The following is a 20,430-nucleotide window of genomic DNA, read 5'->3' on the forward strand; positions in this document are numbered from 1 at the left end:
TGAGCTAGCACCCCCTCCTCCTGCTCTGAAGCCCTAGGGCTCTGTACCTCACCCCTCCCACCAAAGGCACCTCCACTTCCGGCTCTGGGAGCCTTCACTCTGTGTCCCCATCGCACGCAGGTGGGCCTTGCCCTGTAGAAGGCTCAGGAGACGGGGGGCCGGTGATGAAATACTAGGCTTCTCTGGCACCCTTTGGAGCTGGTGATGTAGGGGCGATAGACGACAGGAGGGGAGGCCCTTTCCATAAACAGGCACCGGTCGTCCTAATGAGCCTGCTCCCCTAAGCCCTTTGTTGCTGGGGCTTCCGTGAACCAGCACGGATGTGCCAGGAAGGTGTTTAACAGCCGGAGGTGGAGCGGGGTGAGCCCTGATCTTCTTTGAGGATGTGGTTCTGCCCAGGGCTGTGTTTGCTGTTTCTCCTGGACTAAGAGGGTTGGAAGCTGGATAATCCTAGTGGCATGGCTGAAATAATCCTGCTGTCTACACCCCGCCTCCCTCACCTTGTGTGTGCCTCCTGGGACAGACCCCTTCGGAACACTGGGTGTGTGTGGGGGGGCAGTTAGTCCCCCTGTCATGATAGAAGTGGAAAGCTATTCTTCCTCGAGGCAAACAGGCGTGGCCCCAGGGTGCTGGCCTTAGGCAGAACGGGATCCGCCTGCAGAGTCCATGTGGCGAAGTTATGGGTCTGGGGTGGTGCATTCCAGCCACTGACACAGCCGGGGGAGGGGTGAGAACCGTCCTAGGATACTTGGGTTTGGGGTGCACGTTGCCTAGGGGCGCCCTCAGCAGCCAGCAGGTGGTTGGCTGGCTCCTTGAATGGCACCTCCTCTCCATCAGGAGCGGGCAGGTGCTCCCCCCGCCACAGGAGGGGCGCTCCGGGACCTGCCTGTGAGGAGCTGTCCGCTCTCAGAGCATCTCTGCTCCCTCACCCCCACCTCTCAGGCTGTCCCCAGGGCCTGGCAAGAAGAAATCTGCTTCGCCATTTGCGAAAGACACCCTAGGTCCCCGGCACAGTGGGGAGCCACCCTGGCCTCTTGGGGAGGACCTGATTGTCACCTGGTGGTGACCCCTGGACGTGGCTCCAAGGTCTGGCCTAGGGTCATATAGAGTGAGGCCTGGAGTGAAGGTGGTGCAAAGCAGGACACATGTGCGGAGGGCGGGGGGTGTCTATGGAAACAGACACTAAATGCCCCGCTGCCCTGGGCTGGGGGTGAGGGACCTGCCCGCTTGGTAGAAAGGTGCATGTGGAGTCAGAAGCCAGCCCCTGTCAGAAATGTTGTCCTCCGGAGCTGGAAGCTTCAGCAGAGGCCCCCCCAGCTGGGGCGGGGGCCGCAGCAGCTGGCCCGCCCTCACGCCACCCTCTGCTGCGCAGGTGGAGATCAGCCCCCTGGAGAACGCCATCGAGACCATGCAGCTGACAAACGACAAGATGAACAGCATGCTGCAGCAGCACCTGGACGACCCCAGCCTCCCCATCAACCCCCTCTCCATGCTCCTGAATGGCATCGTGGACCCTGCCGTCATGGGAGGCTTCGCAAATTATGAAAAGGCACGTGACACGCAGGTTTCCAAACACCGTCTCCAAACCAGAACACCCCCTCCAAACCAGAACACCCCCCCCCCGCCCCCGGGCTCACTGAGCCAGCTGGGCAGACTGAGGCGGGGCCAGGCAGGTGCCTCAGCAGGCTGCAGGCAGTCAAGGCCCCACCCTGGGCACAGCTGGCCCGGGCATGGTCCCCTCCTCCCCCCTCCCCAACCCGGCCACTGGGCCTTGCTAATGGAGCTCTAGAGACTGACCCTCTGGTGGCTGTCCAGAGACCTGGGATTAGTAAAGGCCAAAAGATACAGTTTTAGTGAAAGACAAAAGAGTTAGACTACTTAGAATAGATTGGGGGAGGGGCTGATGCCTAGGGGATCAATGGCCTGTCTCTCTGGAAAACGAGATGGGACAGAAATTGAAGGTCGTGGGGTGTCATCCAGACAACGGGTCCTCGCTGCAGCCGCCTGATTTTGTAGATCAAGTTTGAAACGTGGCCACAGCCATTCATTTACGTGGTGTCACTGGCTGTTGTCCTGTTAAAACAACGGCTGTTTCTTGTTGCCAAAATGTTTGCTGACCTCTGGTCTAGACCAAGTGAAAACAGGCAGAAGGGGCTCTGCCTGAGAGTGGGCTGCGAGGAGAACTCGGCCTGGACGAAGAGATGGGGCTCTGACCCAGGTGCGGCCCGGGACCAGAGCCCCAGGCGGGGCCCTAGGTGGGGTTCACGGGCACGACAGCAGCTGGGGAGCTTTCCCCCAGTGGCCTGAGGGGTCCGGGCCAGCTGTGGCTCTGCTGGGCTGCGTGGACGGGGCACCACCGTGAGTGACCAAACCCCGTTTTTTGGGCGGACCTTAGTGGAAGTCTGGCTGGGAGGGGCCGGCCCTGGGGGGGAGTGAGCACCGCAGGTGGGGAGGCGGGGTCTGTTTTACACACGGCTCTGTGCCCAGGCCTGGTGTGCAAAAACACGTGTTGGCTGAGTGTGCTGGCATGCTGACGGGCTCTCCCTGTCTCCACCAGGCCTTCTTCACCGAGCGGTACCTGCAGGAGCATCCTGAGGCCCATGAAAAGATCGAGAAGCTCAAGGACCTGATTGCATGGCAGGTAAATGTCTGACGGCAGCTGCGGGGCGGGTGGCCCGGAAAGCCGAGTCCCAGACCAGAATGTCCCCCCCGCCGCTCCCCGGGCCACCTTGGCACACTGCCAACCTCCAGGGAGGCCTGGGAACATCCGCCAGAGTTCACATGACTGTTTGTCCCAAGAAACCCACTGACCACTGCCATGATTAACTCACTCCCCTCCTGGCTGTAGTCATCAATTTGAACACCGCCAAGAGGTGGTCTCTTGCAAACAAGCCTGGTCTGCTTCCTCCCCTCGGTCAGTTTAGAGCCAGCTGGGCAGAACAGCACGTCAGGGCAACATCAGGACTGCGATGCCTTAGTGTGGGTCCAGGCTGTGGCGGGAGCGCTCTCAGGCTGATTCCTCTGTGTGGGCGGGGCTCCCAGGCTGCCAGCGGGGGCGCTGCAGTCTCTCCCATGGGTCCCATCTCCCGGGTCAGACACACGGTGAGGCTGATCTTCCGACCCATGCTCTGTGGGCACTTTGTTCCTGGCCTCCGTGGAGGCTCACCCTCCCGGCTTCTCCGCCATCAGCACGTGGGCTCTGTGACCAGTTAGGGTGGAGCAGAACTGAGCTTTGGTTTCAAACCAATTTGCAAGTACCTATTTTCGATATATGTCAAATATATATGCCTATTGTTGCGATAAAATTTATATAACAGGAAATTTACCATCTTCACCCCTTGTAAGTGTCCAGTGCAGTGGCATCAAGTCTGTTCACATCGGGTGGCCGTCGCCACCATCCACCTCCAGCCCTTTTTCATCCTGCCAATCTCCTCTGTACCCCCTGAACAGTAGCTCTTCATTCACCCCACCCTGGAAACCACCATGCAACTTTCTGTCTCTTTGAAGTTGATTATTCTAAAGTCCTCGTATACGTGAAATCACGCCTCATTTGACCTGTGTGCCTGGCTTACTCCGCTTAGCATATTGTCTTCAAGGTTCTTCCACACCGTAACATGTCAGCATTCCCTTCCTCTTTAAGGCTGAGTAATATTCCATTGCCCGCAGAGACCACATTTCACTCATCCATTCATTCACAGGTGGACCCTTGGGTTGTGTCCACCTTTTGCTATTGGGAACAACGTTGTTGTGTACCGCGTCTGTTCTGTTTCCTGCTTTCACTTCTTTTGGGTATATACCCGGAAGTGGATTGCTGGATCATACGATAAGTCTATTGGTAATTTTGGGGGTCCCACCATGTCGGTTCCTACAGCAGCTGAATCTTTAACATTCCCACTGACAATGATGCACGATGCATTCCAACTTCTTCACGTCCTCATCAACCTTTGTTACTTTTTGATTTTCTTTCTGTTTCTTTGTTTTATAACAGCCATCCTTAATGAGGGTGACTTTGCCACAAACCCATAGGCAGTTGATACCAATTTGCCTTAGGATTATCTTCCGATAAGACACCCTGGGAGCTGAATGTAGGAGAACTTTTTTGGCCACCATGGTTTCTTTGCCCAGACTGTAAGCCTCATGCGGGCAGTCTCCCTCTGTTACCAAAAAGGAGACAGATAATCTAAAAGTCAGAATGATTCCATTTTAGATGTAGAAAACCAAAGGGTACAAAATTCAAAGCTCCACTGAAGGCTGTAAAACCATTGCTACACAAAAACTAGTTTGGTCTGCAAAAGTTCTATTGATTTTTTTTTTTTCTGTAAGCTTTTACAGCAAATTGGATTTTAAGAGTTTCAAGCCCTACAGAGGAAAATAATTTGTTCCCCAGAGAGAACTTTATGTCAGTACTGTGTCATCACCCCTAATAACTATATTAAAGGATGAATTTTAAAGCAGCTCTCAGGAAAGCTTAAAAAAAAAAAAAAGGAACCTGTTTTCTAGCAACTTCATTAAAAATCAGAGTGATGAAAAATACATATTCAAAACATTACCTGTGATTTTGCTTTCATTTGCAAATTTTTTGAAAACCTGTATTTTCATATCAGTAATTGAGTCATACATAGGGTCATTAAAAATATGAAGTTTGGGGTTTTCCGAATGCTTTCTTCTGTTTTTATTAGTTAATCCGTTTTTTGTTTTTTTTTTTTTCCTGAAACTCCATCAGGGGAAGGTGAGGTTTACCTCCTGAGAATCCCAAGGACTCGTTGGCAGAGTTTGCATCACTGATGTATAATCATTTTGAAGTCTGGTTAGTAAGTCCCAGGCAGCTCCTGGCTCTCCTTGGCCATTGCTGAAACACAGGGTAGCGCTGACCCCTCCCATGGGTCAGCTGGGGTTGGGTGCCAGCTGCAGGTGGGCAGCTGATGCCAGGTCCCACGTGGGTGCCAGCCCCTTCCTCAAAGGCACATTTCGATCTGCCCCCCAATACGGCTGTCCTGTTGGGCATCCCTGCCGTGCATCCAAAGCTGAAGCCACACAGACCCCCAGGAAGCGGCTGTGGTACATGCGGCTCTCTCTTTTGAAATGCACAGAGATGAAAGACCAGACCCACATGCCACCCCCTACCCATGTCGCCAGGGGTGGTGCCCCTGGAGCACTTAGCAGTGCTTCCAAGTGTTCCATGCCACTGGCAGGCCATGAATCTGTGCAGGAGACACACAGGAGCAGACTTCAAATACCGAGCTGCCATCTAGAAGGGTTTCTTTTGAGAGCAGGCAGCGTGCTGGCTTTGAACAACACGAGGTGTGACTAGGGGGAAGTCCTCCCGCCTCTGGGCTCTGAGAAGCTCTTTAGATGTGCAGACTCCCGGATCCACTCCAGAGCGAATTGGGGCTCTGGGGCTGGGTTTCAGGAACCTGCCTGAGGGATGCTGAGGCTCAGCCTGGTTAGAAGCCAAAGCCCATTCCAGGCTTCGGTCCAGGGCTTCTGTTTGTGCACTGGAGGGTGTCTGCACAGAGCATGTTTTTATCATGCTTCAGTTCAGCCCCGAGCAGACGTAGAACAAGGCACAGATCCCGCCCTTCTTGTAGAAGGTTGTATCTACAAGAAGGGGATAAATTTCAGATGCCATAAATTTCACCAAATTGCAGTTCATTCAGGCAATTGAGGGGATAAATTTCAGATGCCATAAATTTCACCAAATTGCAGTTCATTCAGGCCCAAGACCTGAACCAAAGGGTCTTTGGTTTTTTTTGGTTGTTTTTTTTTTTTTGGAAGGCAAATCCACTGTCGATTTAATTAGTGACCAATGTTGGAGTTGAAACTAGAGCTCAATTCAGGGTCTTTCTACAGCATCCCACTGGCTCTTCTGTACTTGCTGGAGGTGAAACTGCAGAATTAAAAAGGCCATGGCCTTCTAACTCATTTTTATTGCCCACCTAAAAAAAAATGTCTTAATTAAAGTGTAGTTGATTTACAACGTACTGTCAATTTCTTTCTTTCTTCCCTCTTCCCTCCTTCATTCCTCCTTCTTTCCTCCTTTCTTTCTTTCCTTCCTTCCCTTCCTCCTTCCTTCCTTTCCACCAAAGGGTCTTAACTTTAGTCCAGCAAGTAGCTTCTTCAGTGTCAAGACTCTGGCCAGTTAAGGGTTCTATCAACGCTCCCCCCCAATGCAGAAATGATCAGACCGAATTTTGCACCTTTGAGAAAGGTCCATGCTACAGCAGCATGCGCTCAGTGTCTAGCATGGCTGTGCTTTAACCCTGAGGCAGCAAGCACCCCCACGGTTGCCTTCATGCCCGGATAGACAGAGCGCATTTACGACCCCGTGTCCCCAGCCCACCTTGCCATCCCCCAAGGTGAAGCTCAAGAAGCCAAGAGGCTTCTGTGAGCATTTCCTCCCATTGAACCTGTACAAGCTTCCACCAGCCCCAAGAGGCTGCCATGGGCACAAGTCATTTGTATAGAATAGTAAAACGTCCCATCTCGTCTGAAGCCTCACCTGCCCACTGTCTTTCTGGGATAACCGGCTGGAAGGGGCTGCTTAGTGTGGACCATGGGTATAGACCCAGCTGTCAGCCAGACCCCCTTGTGCCCACGCAGCTGAGAGTGGGCTGGGTGGGCTGTGAGCACCCGCTTACTCTGTCTTTTCCTGGAGTATCACCAGAGGCAAAGCTGTGTGCTATAAATGACACCCAAATGCTTTTGAGTCACTGATTCATCTTGATAAGATTTCTTGAATTTGTTCACATGAAATTCAATTGTGCACTTATTATCCTCCTTACTAATAAATCTGCTCATCTAGATTGGTGTTCTGTCATATTAGAAGAATCTGTTTTTAATCAGTATTTTGATTTAATTATAAATTATTAAGAGGAAGCCTCTTCGCTTGATTGCATTGAAGAGCCTTGATCTGCCTCCCAGTCCGAGCCTCAGGGGGAAGCAGAAGCCAGGGAAAGAAAGGAGCCTTTCTGACACCCTCCCTCAATGGCCGTGACTTTGGAGGGCTGGGGAATAAAAACTGTCTCTGTGATACTCTTAAAGCTCAACGACATCGCCACACTCGCGTGTGAAGTGCTGGCGTGGATATTTGTGACAGCAGTATTGGCGGAGATGTGATTATTTTTAGTTTTAAGGAAGAATAAATTTGGTTTTCCTTTACCAAATAAGAATATCCTTCAGGAGGACTTTGGATCACATATAACTAGATTTTTACGTTTTGGAATACGGTTCTCAAGTGCCTCTGGAGGCAATATTCTTTGCGAAAAAAAATCTGTGACATGATCCCGTGCTAATAGATCAAGTCATAGCCAAACAGATCCAAAATCCCAGATTGGCGTGGAAAGTGCAGAGCCGTCTGTTCTGGGGTTGACCATCCAGTGCGAGTTGCTCAAAGTAACGGAGCAGCCACCGAGTGCTGCCCACGGCATTCGATGTGTCGGATTTAAAACACAAGGGCTTTTCATTGGAGCTCTTTGGTTCGGAGGAGTAATGTCCCTGCCGATGAGTCTAAGCAGCTGTTTGGATTGGGAAACCAAAGCGGATGCATTTTGCGTGTGGCCGCTTTCCGCCTGGTATGCATTTCTCTCCCTTAGACGGTTAAGCGAGAGATAAGGAATGTCATCCTGTACATTTTTCAGATTCCATTTTTGGCCGAAGGGATCAGGATTCATGGAGAAAAAGTCACAGAAGCACTGAGGCCGTTTCACGAGCGACTGGAAGCCTGTTTCAAGCAGTTAAAGGAAAAGGTGGAGAAGCAATACGGCGTCCGGACCCTGGTACGTGGGGGGCGTGGCCCAGGGGAGGGGGCGTGGCCCTGTGTCACGCTGTCCACTGTGATAGGCTCACGGGGCAGAGCGACCAAGTTGGGTACGGGACACCTGCTTAGGAGGTGGGTGTGGGGGACCTCAACCCCTTCCTTCCTCGGTTCATCTGCTGGCAGACTGGCCACCTCCTTTCAGTAACTGGCAATGTCAGGGTGAGTAAACCTCCATGAATTTACTTTATCCCCAAATACCCTGCTCACTGCTGGGAGCGCGGTCTGCCCTTCCTGTAGTGGAGCAGCAGCAAATTCTCACAGACCCATGTGACGTGGGCTGGTTCACAGTCCCCACACCTACAGTCACACAACACACACAGAGGGGTAAGTAACACACAGGGTAACGGCTCTCAGGATGGTCCCAAGCCGAAGTGGAGCCTGTGCCCAGGCCAAGGTCAGAGTCATTGAGGGGAGAAGAGTGGAGACTGAAATTGTTACCCGTTGGAGAGAGTGGTCATTGATCTCGGCCAAGGGTAAGTTGGAGGAGATGGAGAGGACCCTGCCTGGAGAAAGGACCCACTTCACAGAGGCTGGGCGCAGGCATTTGAACGGCAGCCCGGGGCCCAGTGCAGACACAGCCATGCGGTGGGCAGAAGACAGATTGTAGGCTGGAGCTGGAAATGTGCCCAGCCTCCAAGAGCCTGGAATGCTGGGAGGCTCTGGTCTGGGATGAAGGGCAGACCTGGGCTCTTGCGAAGAGTTCTGAACCAAGAACTGAGATCAAGAGCATAAGAAAAGAGGGATTTGTAATTTTTACTAGTGCAAAACTGCCTGACAGTGTAAGCCTTGTGGCAGGCTTGAGACAGTCTTCTCCAGCCCAGTCTTAGCAGCTCTGGGGGCGGGGCCAGACACCACCCATCAGAGGGCCCCTGTGGTGTGTGGTCCAGAGCAGCACTTCTGTCCTTACTCCCAGGGCCTCTGAGAGCTTTGGTGCATCCTAGACTTGACTGCCTATGGACTCCAGAGACGGCTGGCATAGCAGGTGGCTTGAGGCCCCCTTTATTCACTGCTCAGAGATGAGCATCAGTGTGGCAAAAAGAGGCTGCAAGACCTCTTCTCATCTACTGGAGTCCCTTGCCTGCTGGGATGCAGGGCTGCATGCATGCAGGTCTTCTGTTATCCTGCAAAGGAGAGCAGACTGTGAGAAGTTCCCCGCTTCTCGTGACACATGGCTCGTAGCACTTCCTAAAGAACCAGGTGTCTGATGCGGTGCACCACTTTGGTTTCTTTTTTGGCCCAGCTCCATCTTTCCACCAGTCCCTAAAGTTCTCGGTTGCTCTCTGTTGAACCTGCTTCCTTTCCCCTGCACGTTTCTCTCACTTAGCAAACACTGGTTCAGGGCTCACCGTGTGTCAGGGACCTTTCCGAGTTTCGTTTGTTACAAGCACGAACTTGCTTGATTTCTGCCGAAAGAACGAGGCACTGCAGACATCCCCGCTTTGCAGAGGGAGGACCAGGGACATGGGAGGTTCCCTCACCCGAGGTCACACTCTAGCCAGTGGCAGAGCTTCCTTCTCTTGCCCTTGTGGCTAGAGACACGGAGGAGAGCAGGACTACCCCCGAGAGCAGTTCACTTGGCTGTGGTTACCCTCTGTGCCCTCCCGCCCTCCCCCACCTGCCGGCCATGGCTGGGCCCCAGTGCCTCCATGCCCAGGACCTAGTGCTCATCCAATGAGGTACCTTTGGCCGCGGCCTCGGCAGAGCATGACCCCCACCAAGCCAAGGGTAACACAGCTGCTGAGCTGTGGTCCAAAGACCCAGCAGGCGGGGATCTGGGATGTCAGCCTAGCCGGAGCTGCGGCAGGGGAGCAGGCTTAGAAATCAGGGTGCTCTCCTGCCGGGCCCCCTGGGGGACCCTTCATGCAAGTCGAACTCCATCAGTGCTTGATCACGTTGGAGCTTGTGACTCATTACAGTCAGAGTTGAGGGGCCAGAAGAGTTTCAGAGGGCATCACAGTGCATGTCTCTCAAAGTTTGGCGCCCCTTTTAATTCTTTCTAAGAAATGAACACTTGTGAAGTCTTAGGTTTCTTCCAAAGTGAACGCCTTCCTCTTTGAGCAATCTTTTAATGTACAACTTCAAAATGACAGAAGCCAGTCTGGCTCTTGGAACATCCTTCGTCTCTCTCTCTCTCTCTGCCATGGTCCCTGATTCCTGTGCAGGCCGGCTCTTGGGCACGAAAGAGGAGGGAAGGCAGGGCTGTTTTGCGGGTGAGCCATTTGTAGCACACCCCCAGACAGCATCATCTCCATCATCGTGTCTTGGTGCAGCCAAGGGCTGGTTACTTCCCTTGATTGGGAACTGAATTAAGGGTGCATTTGCTACTCGTGGATGTGTCATCCCCTGGAACTGCCTTCCTGTGTCCCCCTCCATCCTGGGCCCCTGCATGTTGGTTTCCGCAGCCAACCTCCCGTGAGCAGACAAAGGGTCTGGCAGACACGCTGTCAACCTCTGACAAACGGGGTGATAAAAAGAGGTCTGGGATGAGACTTTCCTGTCTTATCTACTTGGAGGACTTTTAAGCATTTCAGAATACTTCAGAAAGCAATATAGTATCATCCTATTTTTAAAAAGATGGATTTAAAAATAAAAACTCCAAAGAAAGGACATAAACCATTTTGTCAATATTTCAGAGTTAGCCTAAGCCCTAGAAAGGAAAGACGTGGATGCCCTCTGACTGCTAATCCCCTGGCGGCTCCATCAGCGCCCCCTGGTCTGCACAGCCTTGGCCTTCATTCTGCTGGATGAAAGCAAGGAGCCCGGCTCCCGATCCTTGGGGACCGAGGAGTGCAGACCCAGGGGCCCCGGAGAAGAGACCGAAAGCATCAGCCCCAGCAGTACTGGTCCCCATGCCTTCGCTGGAGCCCGGACACACAGGAGGCATTAGTCCACAACTCCTGAAAAGGATGGCTGTGCTTCTCCTCCAGTCTTCAGGCTCCTCTTCCTTCGGATCTCATGAGGAACAGGGAACCTTCCTCTGCCCTCATCCACCTCATCTCTTTACCCACCACCCGGTCCTGCCTGGTGCTGAGCTCAGACCCATCTCTTCCACTGCCTCCTGCCACCCTCCACGTGCCTGGAGAAGCACTCGCTGTCCTCCGAACTCCCAGGGTGATACCGGTGATATCGCTCCACCCACGGTCACCAGACGAGAAACCCAGAACTCACCCTTCATCCTTCTGTCATTCTCACCCATCATCCCAACCATCACTCAGGGCTCCCTGCCTCCAGGATGTCTCCCCTCCAGGTGTCCCTCCACAGTTGCCATGGCAACCTGATCCAGTGGTTTTCTTACTGGAATCCATGGAACTCGGGGGTTCCTCAGAGGCCTCTAGGCGGGGTGCTGCTTAGGAGGGTAAGCTGATGTCCCCGGCCTCAGTGAGTTGTTCAGCTTTGCCTCTTCTGTGTGCTGGAGTTCAGGGGACTCTTCCAATAAGAGAGGCATTGGCTGATAAGATTTAGGAGAGTGGTGTGGGGCCAGCGCTCTGGGAGGCAGAGCTGACCCTGGACTGCAAGTCCTGCAGCTCCCCATCTGCACCCATCCCGCAGCCTCTGAGGGGTGGGTTCGGGCCTCCAACACTGAGCTTGCACCCTCCCCGCCCGACCTGCCTACCTCTCCCCCTCACCCACTCCACGCCTCCCTCAGCATGTGCCCCCTCCTACAGGCCAGCATGTCACCCCTGGTGGGTTTCTGGTCCACATTGGCATTTGTGCAGCATTTGGGAAGGAACATTTTCATAAGACTTCTCACTCTATGCCATAAAAAAAAGTCACTGTGATTAAATCTGGGGAGACGCTCCCCACACACCTGCAGCTCCATGGGCAGTTGGCATCTGTGGTTTGTGAAGGTGGGACGTCCCGGCTCAGCCTGGAGACAAGGATGCAAAACATGTGAGCCTTGGGCGGGCGAGGCGCCCCTGGTGGGACCTGGAATGAGCCTGTGCTCCGGCCGAGAGAACGACAGTGAGGACCATGGAAGCTGCCACTACGTGTGCCCGCCCCCAAGAGCTTCACCTGCGTCATTTCAGGTCGTCCTCACTGGCCTCTCAAGGTGACATGATTCTTGCCTGCGTGCTCAGGAAGAAGCTGAGGCCCAGCGCGGTGCCACATTTTATGTGAGGTCACATCGTCTGTGCCAAAGCCAAAATTCTAGCTGAGTTCTATCTTCCCCACCCGCTGCCTGCCCGGCTGCAGGGACACATGGTGTCCTGGAGCAGGAGCTACACCTGTGAAGACTGAGAGATACTAACTGCTTCAGGTGAAAAAATAAAAGTCCTGGTTCCTTGACTTCTAGAGGCTCTGCTTGGTCGAGAAGGAATGTGGAATCTGGTAGAGCCCAGGGCCACACCCAGTGGAAGCCCTGCTCATGCAGGACCAAGAGTGGCCTCTGTCCATCCTCGGCCAGACCCTGCCACCCCTCCTTCATTCTTCCCAATCTGTACTATTGCATCCCACCCCAAACTCAAGGCTGCCTCTCAGGGCACATGGCTAGCCCTCTGGTTGAGGGTTGGACCTTCATGGATGCCTTCTGGGCCTTCCCAAGAGCAGATGAGGTTATCCTGTTGGCCACCTGCACCTCCTACTCCAAGACCAGCTCCCCCGAGTGCCCGCTCAGCACTGCCTACCATGAAGATCATTTCATCAGAGAAATGGAAACCCGGGCCCCCTTAGCAAGGGGCTCACAGCACCAGATGTCAGAAGGGTCATGTTTCTTCTCCCCCGTAAGAACGCTTTGTCTCCGTGTGCCCAGTAGATGACGGACAAAAGGCAGCATATGCCAGGCTAGAAAGGTCACCTGAGCACACGGGTTTCTGGCTCTTTCCCTTCTGCCCCTCACCTGGATCCAGAGAGGACCAGGTTGAAGTCAAGCCAAGGTGGCTGCTGGGGAGAGGTGGGAGGGCAGCCCCTCCCAGGTTGGTAGGTGGCTTGAGCAGGTGGGTGTTCAGAAAGACAAACTCTGGCAGTGCTGATTCTCCATCTCCAAGCCATTCCCAGACGTTGTTGCTGTGGGAGAACTAGGAGGTTACAGCCTGTGTTTTGAAAGGCAGAGGCTGTGAACAGGTCTCCCTCAAAGTGTAAAGAGGAACAGAATCCCACTGAGATGCCAGGAAGAGGAGAGGCGGCCAACCTGGGGAGGGGAGGCTGGTCAGGGGGGCAGCTGATGGGGTGTTCAGGGGGCACTGGGAGGAGCAGGCAGGACTCTTTCTTGGGAGGGTCAAGAACAGTGGGACACAAAACAAGAAGCTGGGCGAGAGGAACACTTCTGGCCTTGAGTTGCCATCTGACTGTGTGTGAAGGGAACCTACTGAATGGAGGAAAAATCTCCGCACATGAGAGGACCAACAAGGGGCTAATGTTGACATATATCAACGGCTCATATAACAACCTCAAAAGAACAAGCAACTCAATTTAAAAAATGGGCAGGGGGCCTCCATAGACATCTTTTTCCCAAGAGGACAAGCAGATGGCCAATAGGCACAGGAAAAAATGCTCCACATCACTAATCATCAGGAAAATGAAAATCAAAGCCACAGTGAGAACCACGTCACATCTGTCAGAAGGGCTGTCATCAAAAAGTCTGCACATCACAAATGTTGGGAGGATGTGGAGAAACGGAAACCCTCCTACCCTATTGGTGGGAATATGAATTAGTGCAGCCACTATGGAAAACAGTATGGGAGGGGGTCCCAAAAAAGTAAAAATAGAACTACCACATGACCCAGCAGTTCCACTCCTGGGTGGGTATGTATCTGGAAAAAACAAAGACAGTAATTCGAAAAGATGCCTGCACCTCAATGTTCATAGCAGCGTTATTTCCAATTGCCCAACATATGGAAGCAACCTAAGGTCCATCATTAGAAGAATGGATAAAGAAGATGTGGGGGGTGTGTGTGTGTGTGTGTGTGTGTTATTATTCAGCCTGAAAAAGAGTAAAATGTTGCCATTTGCAGCATCATGGATGGACTTGGAGGTAATTACACTAAGTGAAGTACAAACACTGTATGATATCACTTACATGTGACATCTAAAAAATACAACAGGGGTTCCCATCGTGGTGCAGTGGTTAACGAATCTGACTAGGAACCATGAGGTTGTGGGTTAAGTCCCTGCCCTTGCTCAGTGGGTTAATGATCTGGCGTTGCTGTGAGCTGTGGTGTAGGTTGCAGACGCGGCTCGGATCCTGCGTTGCTGTGGCTCTGGTGTAGGCCGGTGGCTACAGCTCTGATTCGACCCCTAGCCTGATTCGACTCCTCCATATGCCGCGGTAGTGGCCCAAGAAATAGCAAAAAAAAAAAAAGACCAAAAAAAATACAACAAACTAGTGAATATAACAGGAAAGGTGACTCATACAGAGAGCAAACTAGTGGTGACCAGTAGGAAAAGGGAGGGGGAGGGGCAGGATAGTGGCAGGGGATTAGCAGTACAAACTATTAGGTGTAAAATAAACTACAAAGATAGAGTGTGTGACATAGGAAATATAGTCAGTATTTTACAATAACTATAAATGGAGTATAACCTTTAATGAAAAAGGCTGAGAAGAAGATGTTACAGGCTTGGAGTCTGTAGAAACCTTTTCACAGTTTGGGCTAATCTGCAAGTAACCATTCCCTTTTACGTTTCCTTATAAAAGCCAATTAATGACAATAGCTATCTCCCAGGAGATAGGCAATGGCACTGTCATTGGTGCTAAAGCCAAGACTGGCCAGGCACTCTGTGCTGGCAAATTCCAGCTGCATATTGAGCCAGAAGTCAGCAAACTCTGGCCTGCCACCTGCTTTTGTGAACAGAAGTTTATTGGAACATAGCTGTAGTCATTTATTTCTTTATAGTCAATGGCTGTTTTCATGCTTGGGACAGAGACAGGGCCTATGAGCCTAAAATATGTATTATCTGGCCCTTTGCAGAAAACATTTACCAACTCCTGCTCTAAACTGTTCTTTTGTGGCGTTCCCGTGGTGGCTCAGCAGTAGTGAAACTGTCTAGTATCCACGAGGACACGGGACGCAGCTTGGATCCCTGGCCTCACTCAGTGGGTTAAGGATCTGGCATTGCCATAAGCTGCATTGCTGTGGCTGTGGTGTAGGCCAGCAGCTGTAGCTCTGATTCAACTGCTCACCTGGGAACTTCCCAGTGCTGCAGGTGTGGCTCTAAAAAGACCAAAAAAAAAAAAAAACCAACAAAAAAACCCTGTTCTTTTGCAATTTAGAACTTTTTTTTTTTTTAAGCATAAGAAACTGTGTTTCAAGTGTAAAACCATATTTAAGAAACAGGCCTACTTTTCAGCCGCAGACATGGTGTTGCCCTATCAGTCATCCACTGTGGTCCTAAGCAGGTGGTTGGCTGAATAGAACACCAGCTCAGGGGTGTGGGGTGGCTTGGGGGCGTGGGCTTGGGTTTGGGGAGGTTGAAGCCACACAGAGACAGAATGCCCTACAGGAATTTGGTTTCCACATTCTCAGGTGGAAGCAAGGAGCTCCTGTGGCAGCTGCCATCCCAGATGTACCAACAGCTGGCTCAGGTGCAGATACACTAGCACTTTGTAGCTAATTAGGTGTTGACATGGGCTGTATTTCAGTGACACTTATTTTGTTAATATGCAATAGTATGTCAAGGAGAGGGTGGAAAACTCTATCTGTAGACTGGTTTTCTCCAGAATGCATCACTGGCCCTCTCTGGAGAGGAGGAGGAAGAGTCTCCAGCCATGCCTCCATCCAATCCATTGCACTAGTCACTGGCACGGGGTGGGGGAATCCACCTCAACTGAAGCAGCAGGAGCATCTGGTCTCAGTCTGGAGACGTTTGGTCATTAGGCACCCATGTATTTTGTCGATCTGCTTGGTGTGTCAACATGCAAAGATGTACAAAGTTGGTCTAAAGATCTCGCAAATTCTTTAGTTACATTCTAGGTGTTTTTCTGTAAGTCACATTTTCTGATCAGTAGACTGCACTATGAGTTTGGAACAGGTTGTTGCGCTGTCACCTTGGTCAAGAAAATTTTGTTTGAAATTTTAAAAAACCAAGAAGGTCCTTTCTCCAATTTTTTTATTTTATTTTTTTTACACTATCCAATCAGGTTTCAAAAAACTCCCAAATAACCATGATTTTAGTCTTCAGCTCTGAACAAGAACCTACACTGCCCATAAAAGTTTGGACAACTGTGTTCTAGATGCTAAGACCCCTTGGCCATAGACGTCTGCATGTGCCAACCTGGCCATCTTTGGGCACAGGTGTCAAACAAGTCCCTCTCTTTCTCTCCCCTCCGCTCCAACCCAGCCCTCAAGTCTGGACGACAGAAGAGGCAGCCGTCCGCGGTCCATGGTCCGATCCTTCACGATGCCTTCTTCATCCCGGCCTCTGTCGGTGGCCTCGGTCTCGTCCCTGTCATCAGACAGCACCCCTTCCAGGCCCGGCTCTGATGGGTGAGTCTGGCTCTGCTGCGGGAGGCATCGGGGAGGGGGTGGCTGGGAAGGTCTGCGAGGAGCCACTCGGGGCCCTGGGTTTATTTTATCACAACTGAGGATTTTTAAAAATCCAAACTCTCTTTGAAACGGAGCCCCTCCCAGACTTTACAACCACTGAGCTGTGTAGGATCTTGTGAGTTTTGGAGAAAAAAGTTCTCACTTTGGGATACCGATTTGGATAAAGCTTCCATCAAATTTTAAAACCTCCAATGAGGGTTCATTCCTTTTCAACAAGTCCCAGAAGTGGAGTTCCCCATTATGGCTCAGTGGAAACGAATCCAGGTAGCATCCATGAAGATGTGGGTTCGATCCCCGGCCTCACTTAGTGGGTTAAGGATCCAGCATTGTTGTGAGCTGTGGTGTAGGTCACAGACTCGGCTCGGATCTGGCGAGGCTGTGGCTGTGGCTGCAGCTCTGATTCGACCCCTAGCCTGGGAACCTCCATATGCCACAGGTAGGGCCCTAAAAAGCCAAAAAAAAAAAAAACAAAACCAAAGTCCCAGAAGCAGTGCAGTGCATATTCCTTGCCAGCCACGTGCTAGTACTTTCCATCCCTTGCTCACTTCCAAGGGTTATGCCAGGGAAGGGCTGTCACACACAGGAAGGCTCACCCGAGAGCTGGCAGGGCCACCTTCTTTCTGCAAGATCTCTTTGGACACCCAGTTTTGCTCTTGAGTCCCAGAGGGCACTGAGAAAGGAACAGGAACGGAAAGAGATGAGTAAACATCTCCCACTGTGTCTCCTGCCGAGACAACCTCGATATTGACACTTCCGTGTGTTTGGGGAGTTGCGTACGTGTAAAGTTTGTTCTGATGATACAGAACGAAAAAACGGCACTTGCCGTTTAAACATCAGAAAAAGAACGTCTCATGGTTTCACTGTGGAGTTCGCACCGTGATGTGTTTGCTCAAGCCCGTTTGGTTTACAGCCCATCATCCTATCAGAGCAGAGGGCTCCCGGCCCCTGCGACAGGCAGGCACAAACTTCCAGAGCGCCCCAAGGGACAGCGCCAATCCAAGTGCCCTTCGTTGCTGACAACCAGTGTGCCCAGTGGAGGATTGAAAGCTGTTCTCACTTTTTCTTCTTAAGGGTAATTTTTATCCATGTCTGCTCCTTAGAAGGCCAAGTCCATATGGAAATTCCCAATGTAGAGGTACTTAAATCATGTGTGCTTGTCACTTAGAGCAAGATTGCTCAAGAAATTTGATCCAAGAAAATCCCCTGGCTAGTTAAGAAGAGGTGATTGTTGGTTGTTTGTTTTTTGTCTTTTGTCTTTTTAGGGCCGCACCTGCAGCATATGGAGGTTCCCAGGCTAGGGGTTGAATTGCAGCTATAGCCGCTGGCCTACGCCACGGCCACAGCAACACAGGATCCAAGCCTCAACTTCGATCTACACCACCGCTCATGGCAACACCGGATCCTTAACCCACTGGGCAAGCCCAGGGATCGAACCCGAAACCTCATGTTCCTAGTTGGATTCGTTAACCACTGAGCCACAGCGGGAACAAGAAGAGGTTTTTATATTTCTGGGAACACAGGGGTGAGGCTTCAGACAGAAGAGTGGTGTCTTGCAGGTGCAAGTATGAGAGTGCGAGCAGTCCCCCCTCCCTGGGGGCCATTAGTTTAACCTTGAACTAGAAACTGTATTTGTTATAGAGTCCAGATTTTTGTTCATCCTCAGGGTTGCCACCTTTAGCTTCCTAACTAATGCGGAGCAGATGAGGCTGTGGTCTCGAATGGCACAGGCGATGTGCAGAATAAAGTTCATTCCATCAGCAGTTGCTTCTCATAATGCAGAAAACTTAAAACTCAGCCTGTCTTTCTCTCGGTTCTTTGTATCCCTGTCTGGTTTTCCCCTGGGCTCAAAGAGGTCCACTCATCCTTCCTTCACCTAATTATCCCCAAGTCTGCAAAACCTAGAATAAAATCATGAAGATTTTTGATGGTTGCTTGTAATAGAGTAGCTCTAATATTTAACAAGTAATGGATGTTGATTTATTAGTTATTGTGCATCCAGTTGGAAAAGTCCAGGTGTCCCGAGATGCCTTAATGATCAAAGACAAAACAAGTGCATTTCATCAATCATTTTCAAGTTTTTATTATGAAACAATTTCTGGCGTGTACTAAGGGGACAGAACTGTGCAGTGAGGGCCAGTGCCCACTCATGAGCCACAGCCTCAACCGTGGTCAACTCCTGAGGGGGGAGAGGAGGAGGGGGCGGTGGGGGGAGGGGATGGAGCCCATCTTGGTTCAGTCTGTCTCCCACCCTCTCCCGCCTCTGTATTTTTCTAAAGCAAATCTCAGACATCCTAGCATTTCATCCATCAATATTGAGTGCGAATTTCTTAAAGGGAAGAACTTACAAAAGCCGCGATCGGATTACCTTGATCACATGAAAGAAATGAGCAGTGATTCCATATTATCCTCAGATACTGGCTTTCATTTCTAACTGTGTCATAAATGTCATTTTTTTTTTTAGTTTCTTTGAAATTGATCCAAATAAGATTCTCACCTTTAGTCAGTTGATGTATCTCCTTAAGGCGCTTCCAATCAATATGTTTCCCCTTCTACTTTTTTCTTTTGTTTTCTTCTCCTTATAATTTATTTGCTGCAAAATCTAGCTTGCTTTTGAGGTGGTCTGGATTTTGCTGATTCCATCCACTCTCGTGTCAGGAGATGTATATCTCTGTCTTCTGTGTTCCCTGCAGACGGGTGGTCCCATCTGGAGGCTTGAGCAGGTTCAGGCTTGATGTGGGTACAGGATGACGTCATAGGTTCCCCCAGTTCAGAGGGACTTGGTGTCCGATAATCTCTCCTTCAGTGACGTTGGCTCTGTTTATAATCATTGCCTACATCCTAGACCACTGCTGTTCAAATCCTGCTGCCCATCCACTTTTACTGGGAGAAACAAAAGAGAGGAGACGTGATTCCTGCTCTGAGCAAAATCTGTATCTTCCATGGATTTGTCATACGGTTCTTGAATGGTCCACCTTAGTGCCGATTCTGTGTTACCTCTCCCACGTTGGGAAGCAAAGTGGCTGAGATGGTATTCTTTTTTCTTCTTCTTCTTCTTTTTAGGGCCACACTTGCAGCATATGGAAGTTCTCGGGCTAAGGGTCAAATCAGAGCTGCAGCTGCAGGCCTACACCACAGCCACCGCAATGCTGGATCCAAGCTGCAGCTGACCTACACCGCAACTTACGGCCATAGTGGAAACCTAACCCATTGAGTGAGGCCAGGGATTGAACCTGCATCCTCATGGATACTAGTTGGGTTCTTACCCACTGAGCCACGGCAGGAACTCCCAGGGAGGGCCTTCTTTATCAGAAGAGTGTTTTGTTCTCAATGTCCCGTTCACAGATGAGCTTGAAAGAGACCACGGCTAGGATGGAAACGTCAGTCTCCCCATGAAGAAGCCGGGTGGTCTCCAGGGGTCCCAGGAAGTCAGGCTGGACACGCACACTGAGGACCGGGAGCTTCCAAGGGCGCGCTCGGGGCCCTGGCCCCAGTCCCGACACTCCACACCCCAGGGCCGGGGTGCGCCCTCTCACTGGCTCAGAGACCGCCCGGACACTGGGCAGCTAGGTGTCAGGCAGCGTCCATGAACTGTGTCGGCTGCCCATTTTGCTTCTTTCAACTACGTGGGGATAATGGGTTTTAAAAACACATTGATCAGAAATCGCAGTATAGGCTCTTTCTCCCATATGACAGTACAGCTCTGGCTTCTTTTAAGAGATCGTATCTCTTTTTCCATACCATTTTCATTGCATTTCCTTTCGTGATGGGGGATGCCCAACCCACAGTGGTTAGAGGCTGTGAAGACTCACCAGGGTGGCAGAGCCGGGACCCAGGTCCTCCATCTCAAGCTCAGATCTCAGCTGAAACACAAAGGGCATCTCCATGTGCTTGTGAGCTGGAGTTGGCTCGTTTCTCACTGAGCCGGCCGAAGGGCTTTCAGGCGGAAGCTCCCTGTGGCCCCACACCGACACTGCTGTGCATGAGCTTGGCTTTTCCTCCTCGTTGCATTCATGACTATGTCAGCGTGAACCTCTACAAGGTGAGGGCTTCCCATCCGCCCATCGTAAATCAGCAGTAACGTCTAAACGTCATCATCGCACGTCCAGTTGGACATCACATTTCCCCCGTTGTCCC

At 51.4% G+C, this 20,430-nt stretch overlaps 1 protein-coding gene across 2 annotated transcripts in view; it reads left to right on the plus strand.

The window, feature by feature from the left end:
• DOCK1 (dedicator of cytokinesis 1) overlaps window positions 1-20,430 on the plus strand; it is a 535,081-nt gene that overhangs the window by 503,221 nt on the left and 11,430 nt on the right. For both annotated transcript variants that reach the window (XM_047760279.1, XM_047760280.1), the window contains exons 45-48: window positions 1,373-1,549; window positions 2,558-2,641; window positions 7,638-7,775; window positions 16,091-16,236. In XM_047760279.1, the coding sequence (XP_047616235.1) occupies window positions 1,373-1,549; window positions 2,558-2,641; window positions 7,638-7,775; window positions 16,091-16,236 (545 nt within the window). The remainder of the gene's footprint in view (window positions 1-1,372; window positions 1,550-2,557; window positions 2,642-7,637; window positions 7,776-16,090; window positions 16,237-20,430) is intronic.

Source organism: Phacochoerus africanus, chromosome 15 (assembly GCF_016906955.1).
Source record: "Phacochoerus africanus isolate WHEZ1 chromosome 15, ROS_Pafr_v1, whole genome shotgun sequence".
Taxonomy (NCBI): domain Eukaryota; kingdom Metazoa; phylum Chordata; class Mammalia; order Artiodactyla; family Suidae; genus Phacochoerus; species Phacochoerus africanus.